The following is a 12,119-nucleotide window of genomic DNA, read 5'->3' on the forward strand; positions in this document are numbered from 1 at the left end:
CTTGTTCGTGCCTTTCATGCGGCTCATCCTGGTCGGCCTGGGGGCTCTGGTGAGGGTTCGGTGACCCCTCCTCAAGGGGGGGGTACTGTTGTGAATTCTGTGGCTGAATTCACTCCTGTGGTCACAAGTGGTACTGCAGCTTCTGAGCTTCCTCCCTCAGGTGTTCTGGTGAGCTCGTTAACTGCTTCATTACTTAACTCCGCCTGATGCTGCTATCCTTGCTCCTTGTCAATGTTTCAGTGTTGGATCTGAGCTTCTCCTGATTGTTCCTGTGACCTGCTGCTCTGTATAGCTAAGTGCTTTTTGCTTTTTTGTTGCTTTTTTTCTGTCCAGCTTGTCTTTTGTTTTGCTGGAAGCTCTGAGACGCAAAGGGTGTACCGCCGTGCCGTTAGTTCGGCACGGTGGTTTTTTTTTGCCCCTTTGCGTGGTTTTGCTTTAGGGTTTTTTGTAGACTGCAAAGTTCGCTTTACTGTCCTCGCTCTGTCCTAGAATATCGGGCCCCACTTTGCTGAATCTATTTCATCCCTACGTTTTGTCTTTTCATCTTACTCACAGTCATTATATGTGGGGGGCTGCCTTTTCCTTTGGGGAATTTCTCTGGGGCAAGTCAGGCCTATTTTTCTATCTTCAGGCTAGCTAGTTTCTTAGGCTGTGTCACGATTCCCCCTGACCGCTGTCACCAATGGGTCAGGATTCACACCGTGACCGTCACCCCTACGTCACGGATTGAGGTGACTTTAGGCCAACAGACGGCTATCACATGTGCAGGGGGGCTTATCTTAGTTATCCCTCCACTCCACGATGTGATGAAAAACCACACACAAGGCTTTTGACCTCTTAGTGTACAGCAGGGGCTTATTCTAGGTATCCCACTGCTTTTCTATATACCACGAACTGCAGGGATTTATGTATATCCCGCTTACAGTTCCACTTAACACTTGCAGCTCTCTGGCGCCCCCTTACTCTCAGGTCAGATTAGGTACTGCACCCTGGGTAATTAGTCGCCAGAAAGGCTGCCTGCTATGTACTGGCTATTGGGCACGCTGCAGCGACGCGATAACTACTCCCACACAGGCAGGAACAATAATTATCAAACCCGCAGTTGCTTCAGCATAATCCAACCGTCAGCACACTTTCGCTGCCACCAGCTTCGATTAAACGGGTCCGAAGCTAACCCAACACAACAGTAACAGTAGCGTATTTTCCCTTCAAGAGACTTAGGGTACGGTTTAGAGCAGGAGAACGACCTAATATATAATAGTATATCCCATTCAAAATAACTAGGCAGTGCGTTATCAAAAATAGTTTATAAAGATGTTATACATGAGACAATTGCAAATATGTACAAGGGTAATTATAACATAAAGGGAATAAATGAGAAAAGATAACACTCACATATTAAAAGCATTGCAGGCATCCAGGCTAGTGCAGTTTCCATACATCCCAGTCCATGGGATGTACCAGCTCTTCCAGGACAATAGGACAAAGCAGTCCAGAAGGAGAAATCAGCAAAAAGTGACTCCTCAGAGCCTGCCAGACCCTTAAAACATTAAGGCTGTGACATCACAGAAAGGCTGGCTTATCCAGACCCTCCTCTCTCTACATTCTGCCTAAACTTTAAACTATTCTCTCTAATTTCTATAACTTCACTACAAAACATGACAGAGTCAGACCAAACCCATAATTCATCTCGGGTTAACGTGAGCATTCTAATGAGATCAAATATGTCCTATCTGGGATACATATTTACAGAGAAATCCCTACTTCTTTACCAGATGGAGTTAGAAGCCCGAGTTTAAAGGGATGGGTACCTACACCGAGTGGGAATACGAATATATATTTTCATGTTCCTAGCTTAAATCGTTTGCCTAATATCTAACAAAAACTAAACAAAGAATCTTTCATGGATTCTTGAAGTTTCTACTTCCCTTATAGCTGAACAAGAGCTTACACAGGAAATGCTAGTCGTAAATTCCGTTCGGCAATAAAACCTCTCTTCCCCCATACTCTCAGAGAAGGAAAGCCAGGAATTTGCAGCTCAAACTGTGCTCCAAGAAGGGGGGCTTAGCCCACTCAGGCTAGCAAGAGAACTACTTATGATATTTCATACCATATCGTGACACCTCCCCCTTTTGGTGTGCGCTAGGGAGGCAGTACCCCACGGTAGGCCTCCATGGGCACCTCGGTAGGTTCACCCTGGCGGGAGAGTCCATCTGCATTCACATGCGCTTTGCCCGTTTTATGTTCAATGGTGAAGTCAAACTGCTGAAGGGCAAGGCTCCAGCGTAGCAACCTGCCGTTGGTTCCACACATGGCGTTTAGCCAGCGAAGAGGGTTGTGGTCGGTCACCACAGTGAAAGTGTGACCATACAAGTAGGGCTGCAAGCGCTGCAGGGCCCAGACTATGGCCAGGCACTCCTTCTCGATTGTGGAGTAGGCCACTTCCCTCGGCAAAAGTTTCCGGCTCAGGTATAACACGGGGTGCTCTTGGTCCTCCGAGTCAACCTGGCTGAGCACAGCACCAAGGCCAAACTCGCTGGCGTCGGTCTGCACCAAGAACGGTCGACTGCTGTCGACTGCTTTCAACACAGGGGCGTTGCACAGTGCGGTTTTCAATGCCTGGAAGGCCCCCTCACAGCCATCTGTCCAGTTGACAATGTGAGGTAGCTTCTTCCTGGTGAGGTCCGTCAAAGGTTTTGCCAGGCTACTATAGTGCTTTACGAAGCGCCTATAGTACCCTGCAGTGCCCAAGAAGGACATCACCTGTTTCTTGGTCACGGGAGTGGGCCAGTTCACGATCACTCCCACTTTGTCAGGCTCTGGCTTCAGGGTGTTCCCGCCTACCCGGTGCCCCAGGTAGTGAACCTCCCTCATGCCCATCTGACACTTTCCCGGCTTGATAGTCAGTCCTGCTTGGTGAATTCGCCTGAGCACCTCCTCAAGATGCTGCAGGTGTTCCTTCCAGGAGGGACTGAAGATGGCAATGTCATCCAAGTACGCCACGGCGTACGTCTCCAGTCCCTGAAGCAGGAGGTTGACCATCCGCTGGAAAGTGGCAGGGGCATTCTTCATGCCGAAGGGCATGACCGTGGACTCGTACAGTCCAAAGGGTGTGATAAAGGCGGACTTTTCCTGCGCCTCGGGGCTCAGGGGAATCTGCCAGTATCCTCGACTCAGATCCATTATTGTTAGGTAATCTGCGCCAGCTAACTTCTCAAGCAGCTCCTCCATGCGCGGCATTGGGTGCGCATCCGAGGCTGTGATGGCGTTGAGCCCCCTGTAGTCCACGCAGAACCGAGTGGTCCGGTGTTTCTTTGGCACGAGAACTACAGGTGATGCCCACGCGCTCTTTGACCGTCGAATCACCCCCAGCTGTAACATCTCATCGATCTCTTGGCGCATAGTCTGCTGCACCTGGTCAGAGATTCGATAGGGTGTTCGCCGTAGTGGGGCGTGATTCCCGGTGTCCACCTCGTGGACTGCTAACTCAGTCCTCCCAGGTCGGTTGGAGAACACGACCCGGAAAGGTTCCAGTGTGGTTTGCAACTGCACCCGCTGGGGTTCAGTTAACGAGGCGCTTACCTCCACATCCTCGATGGACCCATTGGCCTTGGCTTGGGCCAGCAAGTCCAGGAGGGTGTCTTCCTCACCGTCTTCGGGCAAGCTGCAGACCGGTAGGACGAAAGGTTCACGTTCGTGATGAGCCTTCATCATGTTGACGTGAAAGGCCTTTCGCCTACCCCGAGCGTGGTCAAGCGTGACCACGTAAGTGACCGGGTTGAGCTGTTGGTGGACGACGTACGGGCCCTCCCAGGGGGCCTGAAGCTTATCCGTTGGTACAGGGACCAGCACCCACACCTTTTGACCCACGTGGTAGGTCCGCTCCCGGGCGTTCTGGTCGTACCAGTGCTTCTGATCAGCCTGAGCCTGCGTCATGTTGTCATGCACCAACTGCGTCAAGGTCTGCATCTTGTCACGGAAGCGCATGACATACTCCACTATGGACACTTTAGAAGGGTTCGGCTCCTCTTCCCAGGATTCTCTTACCAACCCAAGGGGTCCCCGGACTCGCCTGCCGTACAGGAGCTCGAAGGGGGAGAACCCCGTCGAGGCCTGCGGAACCTCTCGGTAAGCGAACAGCAGGTGTGGGAGGTACCGCTCCCAGTCGCGCCCTTGAGTCTCAACCAGCATGCGTAGCATCTGTTTGAGGGTACCATTGAAGCGTTCACACAAGCCATTGGTCTGTGGGTGATACGCACTCGATACCAGGTGCTTCACCTGCATTCTCTTACAGAGAGCCTCCATTAGGCGAGACATAAATTGGGTCCCTTGATCAGTAAGCATTTCCCTGGGAAATCCTACACGTGAAAAGATGGCCAACAGGGCATCCGCCACCTTATCTGCCCTAGTTGACGACAGAGCTACTGCCTCTGGGTACCGGGTAGCATAGTCTACCACAGTAAGGATGTATTGCTTTCCAGAGCTGCTGGGGACGGCCAGCGGGCCCACAATGTCCACCGCGATCCTCTGGAAAGGCTCCTCTATCACTGGCAAAGGGATCAGGGGAGCCTTAATAGCAGGCCCCGCTTTCTCCACCCTTTGACAGGTGACACAGGAGCGGCAGTAGTTTGACACATCTGTCCCCATCTTAGGCCAATAGAAGTGTTGAGACAGCCGGGCCTTAGTTTTGCTGATCCCCAAGTGTCCAGCTAGCAGGATCTCATGGGCAATCCGCAACAACTCACCCCGGAATTGCTGTGGGACGACCAGCTGTCTTTCCCTCAACCACTCCTTTTGTGATTCTCCGGGTACGGTCTCCCGGTACAACCTTCCTTGTTCCCAGAACACCTTCTCCTTATCAGTCTCGGAGAAGGGCGTCCCGGCAAGTTGTCTCAAACTCTCTAGGCTCGCATCTGTGTGCAGAGCGGCCTGAAACTCCTGGCTAGGGGAAGCCAGAAGCGACGTCAGGGTCCCTTCCCCACGGGAACCCTCTTGGACCTGCTCTGGGTCCACCTCTGGTTCAGTCACAGTGATGACTGAGGAGGGTCCGGAAGGCAGACAGTTATCTGCGTTCCGGGCACTCTGACTGCGGGTGACAGCAGCTACGTAGGCTGTCTCCCCAGGGGTTTCTACAGGCCCATCAGCCGGCGCTGCTATGGGCTCTACCTCCCCATCCACCCCCAACACTCCAGGGGCAGTGCTACTTATGGGCCAGTTACCTTCCTCGGTGGCACTGGTCACTTTCATGGCGTCACCTTCCTCACGGTTCCCATGCATCTCCCCATTTCCTGTAGCACCGACACTTGCCCCTGTTAGGGGTTCCTCAGCCGTCTCACTCCGCAGAGCGACGTGGCTGGGCACGCCTGTACCTATGGACATATTAACCTTCACAGAAAAATCATTATCAGGTTCAGCTGGCACAGGTACAACATTTTCACCATCAATCCTAGGGAAAAAATGGTTATTAGATGCATCATTACAAGATAAAGCATGGTCAGGTAACACATGCGATTTCCCATCATCATAATCATCATCAGGGTTAACTTTACCCGCATTAGTAGATTGGGGAGGGGTGTCAGGAACGTAGTATGCAAACATCCTCCCCAAATCAGTCCCCAACAAAACATCAGTGGGCAAATTATCAGACAGCCCCACTTCCTTCACCCCGCTCCCAGCACCCCAATCAATAAAAACCCGGGCCATCGGTAAGGGACAGCTGATGCCCCCAATCCCAGTGACAGTTAGGGTTTTCCCCGGAATGATTTCTTCAGGGGCCGCCAGTTCGGGTCGGATGAGGGTTCGTTCAGCCCCGGTGTCCTTGAGGCCTGTAGCAACATGGCCCCCCACAGTGACGGGCTGTACATTGTCACACACCCTCCCAACCACACCACCCACCAAAAGAACTGCTGCATTAGGCCCTGGGGCCTTGGCTGGGGGGTTCTTCGGCCTGTCTGGACAGAAGGTACTGATATGCCCAGGCCGCTTGCAGGTGTAACACGCGCGAGGTTCGGTGGTAGGTCTGGTGCTGTTGGCAATAGGGTCAGGACCTCGGGTGTGCTGGCTGGCAGGGGTACTGGCGTTGGTTGCAGGCTTACCCCCTCTCCAGCTGGTGGTGACTGGCTTCCGCACTTCCGATCTACGGTTGGCCTCATAGGCATCGGCAATCTGTGCTGCTTTCGTCACGTCTTTGGGTTCTCTGTCCATCACGAACTGTCGCACCTCAGCTGGGCAAAGATGAAAGAACTGGTCTTTGATCATCAGGTCTCGCAGCTGCGCAAAGGTGGTCACTGACAGTCCTTGGGTCCACTGGTCAAAGTGGGTCCCCAGTCCATGCACCACATCACTGTAACTGTCGTTTGGGCCACGTTGGAGGGTCCGGAACTTTCTACGGTACACCTCGGGTGTAAGCTGGTACTTGGCTATCAGAGCCTTTTTGATGGCCTCATAGTCACCATCTTGTTCTTGAGGGAGGGCAGCAAACGCCTCCAGAGCTTTGCCTCTCAGCCCTGGTGTCAGGTATCGTGCCCATTCATCGGTAGGCATTCGGTACTGTCTGCAGGCTTTCTCAAAGGCCCGCAGAAAAGTGTCCAAGTCCCCGTCCTTCTCCATAACAGGAAAGTGATCGGGCCGGGGCTTAGGTATCTGAGCGCTGCTGGGCTCACGGCTGGACTGGGACGACCCCTGCATTTGCAGTTGGGCTAACTGCAGCTGGTACTCCCGCTCCGCTTGCCGCTCGGCTCGCTGGGCCTCTCGCTCGGCTCGCTCATGGTATTGCTGAATCAGCTGCCGACGTCCCTCTAGGTCATCTGCGGCGCATTGTTGCAGAGCCAGCTGCAGGAGGAGGTCTGCGCCCCCCTGGTTGCCAGTAGGGCCCGTATTCAGTGGTTGGACCTCTGCTGCAGTCTCATGTTCGCCGGTGCTGGCTTCTGCGGCCTCTGAGCTCTGAGATTGGTCTCGAGCGGCTTCCCATTGCACCAGATCTGCGACCAGTTGGGCTTTGTTTTTGCTTGCAAAGTCAATGTGCTGTGACTTGCATAAGGCGACAAGGGTGTCTCTGGTCTGCTGCTCATAGAAGGTTTCTCCCAGCACAACCATGGTTGCCAAATAAAAGATAGGATAGAAAAACGAAGAGAAAGGGAAGGGATAATTACCAGTACGCAATTGTCTCACAACTAAAAAGCACTGAGTTCGTTCTCCAAACTTATTTGCGCAGAGTCCTCGCAAGAACTTTCTGCAAGTTTTTAGTGAGAGGAATGATTACTCAAACCAAATCACTAATGCTCTAAGATATCCCACCGCCTTGCCACCAATTGTCATGATTCCCCCTGACCGCTGTCACCAATGGGTCAGGATTCACACCGTGACCGTCACCCCTACGTCACGGATTGAGGTGACTTTAGGCCAACAGACGGCTATCACATGTGCAGGGGGGCTTATCTTAGTTATCCCTCCACTCCACGATGTGATGAAAAACCACACACAAGGCTTTTGACCTCTTAGTTTACAGCAGGGGCTTATTCTAGGTATCCCACTGCTTTTCTAAATACCACGAACTGCAGGGATTTATGTATATCCCGCTTACAGTTCCACTTAACACTTGCAGCTCTCTGGCGCCCCCTTACTCTCAGGTCAGATTAGGTACTGCACCCTGGGTAATTAGTCACCAGAAAGGCTGCCTGCTATGTACTGGCTATTGGGCACGCTGCAGCGACGCGATAACTACTCCCACACAGGCAGGAACAATAATTATCAAACCCGCAGTTGCTTCAGCATAATCCAACCGTCAGCACACTTTCGCTGCCACCAGCTTCGATTAAACGGGTCCGAAGCTAACCCAACACAACAGTAACAGTAGCGTATTTTCCCTTCAAGAGACTTAGGGTACGGTTTAGAGCAGGAGAACGACCTAATATATAATAGTATATCCTGTGGCACCCCTAGGGGTATTTGCCACAAAAATAGTTACTGACAGTAAGTACAAATACTAAAATAGCAAGACTGCACTACCACCTCCGGCCAGAAGGGGGAGCTCCAGAGACTCCCCTTGATCCATTCTGGTCTGAGAGAAGAAATGGCAGTTGGGCCAAGGAGCTGATAGTGAGAGGTCATACAGTTGAATCTCTAACAGCCCTGTGACTGTTACCAGGCCTAAATCACCGGCCTGAGGAGAAGAGGGACAGAGAAAAAGGACATTGTGAGAACCGGGTAGCATTAATCACTACCCAGAACAGGCGCAAAGACGGATACCGGATCCGTGGCTGTATTCATTATATATAATACAGCAACCGGAAAAACGTGAGGTGATATCAGCTTCACTAGGGCCGGACGCAGCAACAGACACAGAGTTCAGCGGTACTCCCAGAGGGGGTAAACCGATAAAAGGACTCGGGTTGCCCGTCGAACCAGGACCCGGAGGGGACAGATTGGGCCGGCAGCCAGTTCACATACAGCAGCAGGGCCACACAGAAATTGCGCACAATAAGAGGCGAAGACCCCGGCAGGGTCAAAGTAACTCCGAGTTCCCATACAGACTCCGGTGACAGGACTGGTTGTAAATCCTTTTATGTTAAAGTAAACTGGTTAAACGTTTCAGTGCCTCAGTCTTTCATTTGGACAATAGCCATCTATCCAGGATCAGGATCGTCACCGCTGGGAGAACCTGCTGCTGATCAAGTAAGTGCCTGTCCCCTCATGATACCCCTTACACTGTGCATTGCCTGAGGCCACAGCACCGGGTCAAGCCACCCGTGACATCCCCCTCAAGAGACAGACTCCATTGGTCCGGTGCTGGGTATCCCGGTCTCCTGGGCGTCACAATCCCATTCAAAATAACTAGGCAGTGCGTTATCAAAAATAGTTTATAAAGATGTTATACATGAGACAATTGCAAATATGTACAAGGGTAATTATAACATAAAGGGAATAAATGAGAAAAGATAACACTCACATATTAAAAGCATTGCAGGCATCCAGGCTAGTGCAGTTTCCATACATCCCAGTCCATGGGATGTACCAGCTCTTCCAGGACAATAGGACAAAGCAGTCCAGAAGGAGAAATCAGCAAAAAGTGACTCCTCAGAGCCTGCCAGACCCTTAAAACATTAAGGCTGTGACATCACAGAAAGGCTGGCTTATCCAGACCCTCCTCTCTCTACATTCTGCCTAAACTTTAAACTAGTCTCTCTAATTTCTATAACTTCACTACAAAACATGACAGAGTCAGACCAAACCCATAATTCATCTCGGGTTAACGTGAGCATTCTAATGAGATCAAATATGTCCTATCTGGGATACATATTTACAGAGAAATCCCTACTTCTTTACCAGATGGAGTTAGAAGCCCGAGTTTAAAGGGATGGGTACCTACACCGAGTGGGAATACGAATATATATTTTCATGTTCCTAGCTTAAATCGTTTGCCTAATATCTAACAAAAACTAAACAAAGAATCTTTCATGGATTCTTGAAGTTTCTACTTCCCTTATAGCTGAACAAGAGCTTACACAGGAAATGCTAGTCGTAAATTCCGTTCGGCAATAAAACCTCTCTTCCCCCATACTCTCAGAGAAGGAAAGCCAGGAATTTGCAGCTCAAACTGTGCTCCAAGAAGGGGGGCTTAGCCCACTCAGGCTAGCAAGAGAACTACTTATGATATTTCATACCATATCGTGACAGGCTGTGCCGAGTTGCCTAGGTAGTTGTTAGGCGCAATCCACAGCCGCTTTTAGTTGTGTTTAGGATAGGATCAGGTGTGCAGTCTACAGAGTTTCCACGTCTCAGAGCTCGTTCTTGTATTTTTGGGTATTTGTCAGATCACTGTGTGCGCTCTGATCGCTAAGCACACTGTGTTTCTGGATTGCCTTCATAACACCTGTCATTAGCAAACATAACAGGGGCAATCACTTTTTCACAAAGGGCCCTGTAGGTTTATATTTCTTTTTCCCTTAATAATAAAAACCTTTATTTAAAAACTGCATTCTGTGATTACTTGTGTTATCTTTTGTCTAATATTTAAATCTGTTTGGTGATCTGAAACATTTAAGTGTGACAAACATGCAAAATAGGAGATCAGGAAGGGGGCTAACACTTTCTCACCACTGTATATTCCATTGAGAATCTGTAACAAGTCTTGAATATTGCTGCTCACAGACTCTTCCATCCAGTCTCACGGAGCTAGAGCTACTGTAGTTTGCAAACAAAAATTGGCCAAATTTTCAGCCTCTAGATGTGCAAACCTGGTAGAAACATCTCACAAAAGGTATTGCGGCAAAAAGTTTTCCTATAAAGTATTGAATACAAGTTTCAGATTTGTATTTTTTAAATAATTAGAAAACCATGTATCATGTCCTTTACACTTCACAAATACTTGCTACTTTGTGTTGGTATATCACATAAAATTCCAATAAAATACATGTAAGTTTGTGAGTGTAACATGAAAAAATGTGGAAATCTTCATGCGATAGGAAAACGTTTTCAAGGCATTGTATACTGCCACATACAGTGTGACTCTTGTCTTTAGAAGGGATGTAAACCTTGACGAGTCCAATGACAAAGGCTAAATTGGTTATGATTATGATTTTTTTCTAACATTTGGAAAATAGAAAACAGCAAAAGGTTGAAACCAACCACAATTTTTATAAAAGCCAAGGGAACCCAAAAATATGAATGTAAATAGCACAATAAAGGGACCTAAAACATAACATTTAATATACTAGTTAAAAATGACATAACCCAATACACACAGACAAACATGTATAATACCAACAGTTGGTCAAACAGTTATCCAAGGAAATCACAGAGAAACGGTACTTAAAGCAGAAAAATACTCAAATTTACAACTGCTTCTCCTGCTAGCATGTCCTTACCCAAAGCTCCAAAAAAACGGCTGAAGGAGGGTATATAATAATGCTGCTATTTGTACCTGTGTGCTTTTGCTCAGAAATGTGACATCAAAACAGTATCATCAATTCTCACTGCATCTGCAATAGTCACTAACACAAAAAATGCACCATAAAGTATGGAACAATCTCACCCGTTCCTGAAGAAGCCATACAAAGGATGCACTCCGCCACTCAGTCATTTAGAAGATTCTGAAATTCGGTATAACACTCCATAGACCATTTCTTATTCAGGACCACCTCCCTACGCGTTACATTCCGGGAAAAGGTTTCCACCCAGGATAGAAAGTATTGATGGCTGGGTATTCCATCATACAAGACTGCTACCTGACCTTCATATCCCCTGATGAGTTCCTTTTCCCGGAATGTAACGCGTAGGGAGGTGGTCCTGAATAAGAAATAGTCTATGGAGTGTTATACCGAATTTCAGAATCTTCTAAATGACTGAGTGGTGGAGTGCATCCTTTGTATGGCTTCTTCAGGAACGGGTGAGATTGTTCCATACTTTATGGTGCATTTTTTGTGTTAGTGACTTTTGCAGATGCAGTGAGAATTGATGATACTGTTTTGATGTCACATTTCTGAGCAAAAGCACACAGGTACAAATAGCAGTATTATTATATACCCTCCAGCCGTTTTTTTTGGAGCTTTGGGTAAGGACATGCTAGCAGGAGAAGCAGTTGTAAATTTGAGTATTTTTCTGCTTTAAGTACCGTTTCTCTGTGATTTCCTTGGATAACTGTTTGACCAACTGTTGGTATTATACATGTTTGTCTGTGTGTATTGGGTTATGTCATTTTTAACTAGTATATTAAATGTTATATTTTAGGTCCCTTTATTGTGCTATTTACATTAACATTTGGAAAACTTGATGTTCCTTTACTTTGTATTTTTTCTTATATTTATTTTTCATAGACATCAGAGACAGAGGAAGAAAATCACCAACATCGGTTACAAAAAAGAAAAAAGAGAAACCCTTCTGAGTCTGGGTCTGAAGTCTCGTCATCAGGCGATTCAGGTATACTTTGTACCTATGTGGCGCCCTTTGATGTGGTTCTTGGCATCAGTTACATGTCATTTCCTTAGTCTTTATTTCTACACAGAACATAGCTCTCGGAAATCCAAGAGACAAAGAAAGAAGAATAAGAAAAAAAGACAGAAATCAGTGAGTCTGTACAAAAGCCTTCAGCAGAAGGTACCTTGTAGTGTTCAGCAACAGAA

At 48.4% G+C, this 12,119-nt stretch overlaps 1 protein-coding gene across 3 annotated transcripts in view; it reads left to right on the forward strand.

Moving 5' to 3' along the window:
* Window positions 1-12,119, forward strand: part of PRPF40B (pre-mRNA processing factor 40 homolog B) — a 176,905-nt gene that overhangs the window by 161,606 nt on the left and 3,180 nt on the right. For all 3 annotated transcript variants that reach the window (XM_069758313.1, XM_069758314.1, XM_069758315.1), the window contains exons 24-25: window positions 11,814-11,916; window positions 12,002-12,063. In XM_069758313.1, the coding sequence (XP_069614414.1) occupies window positions 11,814-11,916; window positions 12,002-12,063 (165 nt within the window). The remainder of the gene's footprint in view (window positions 1-11,813; window positions 11,917-12,001; window positions 12,064-12,119) is intronic.

The sequence above is a fragment of the Ranitomeya imitator genome, chromosome 3 (assembly GCF_032444005.1).
Source record: "Ranitomeya imitator isolate aRanImi1 chromosome 3, aRanImi1.pri, whole genome shotgun sequence".
Classification (NCBI taxonomy): Eukaryota; Metazoa; Chordata; class Amphibia; order Anura; family Dendrobatidae; genus Ranitomeya; species Ranitomeya imitator.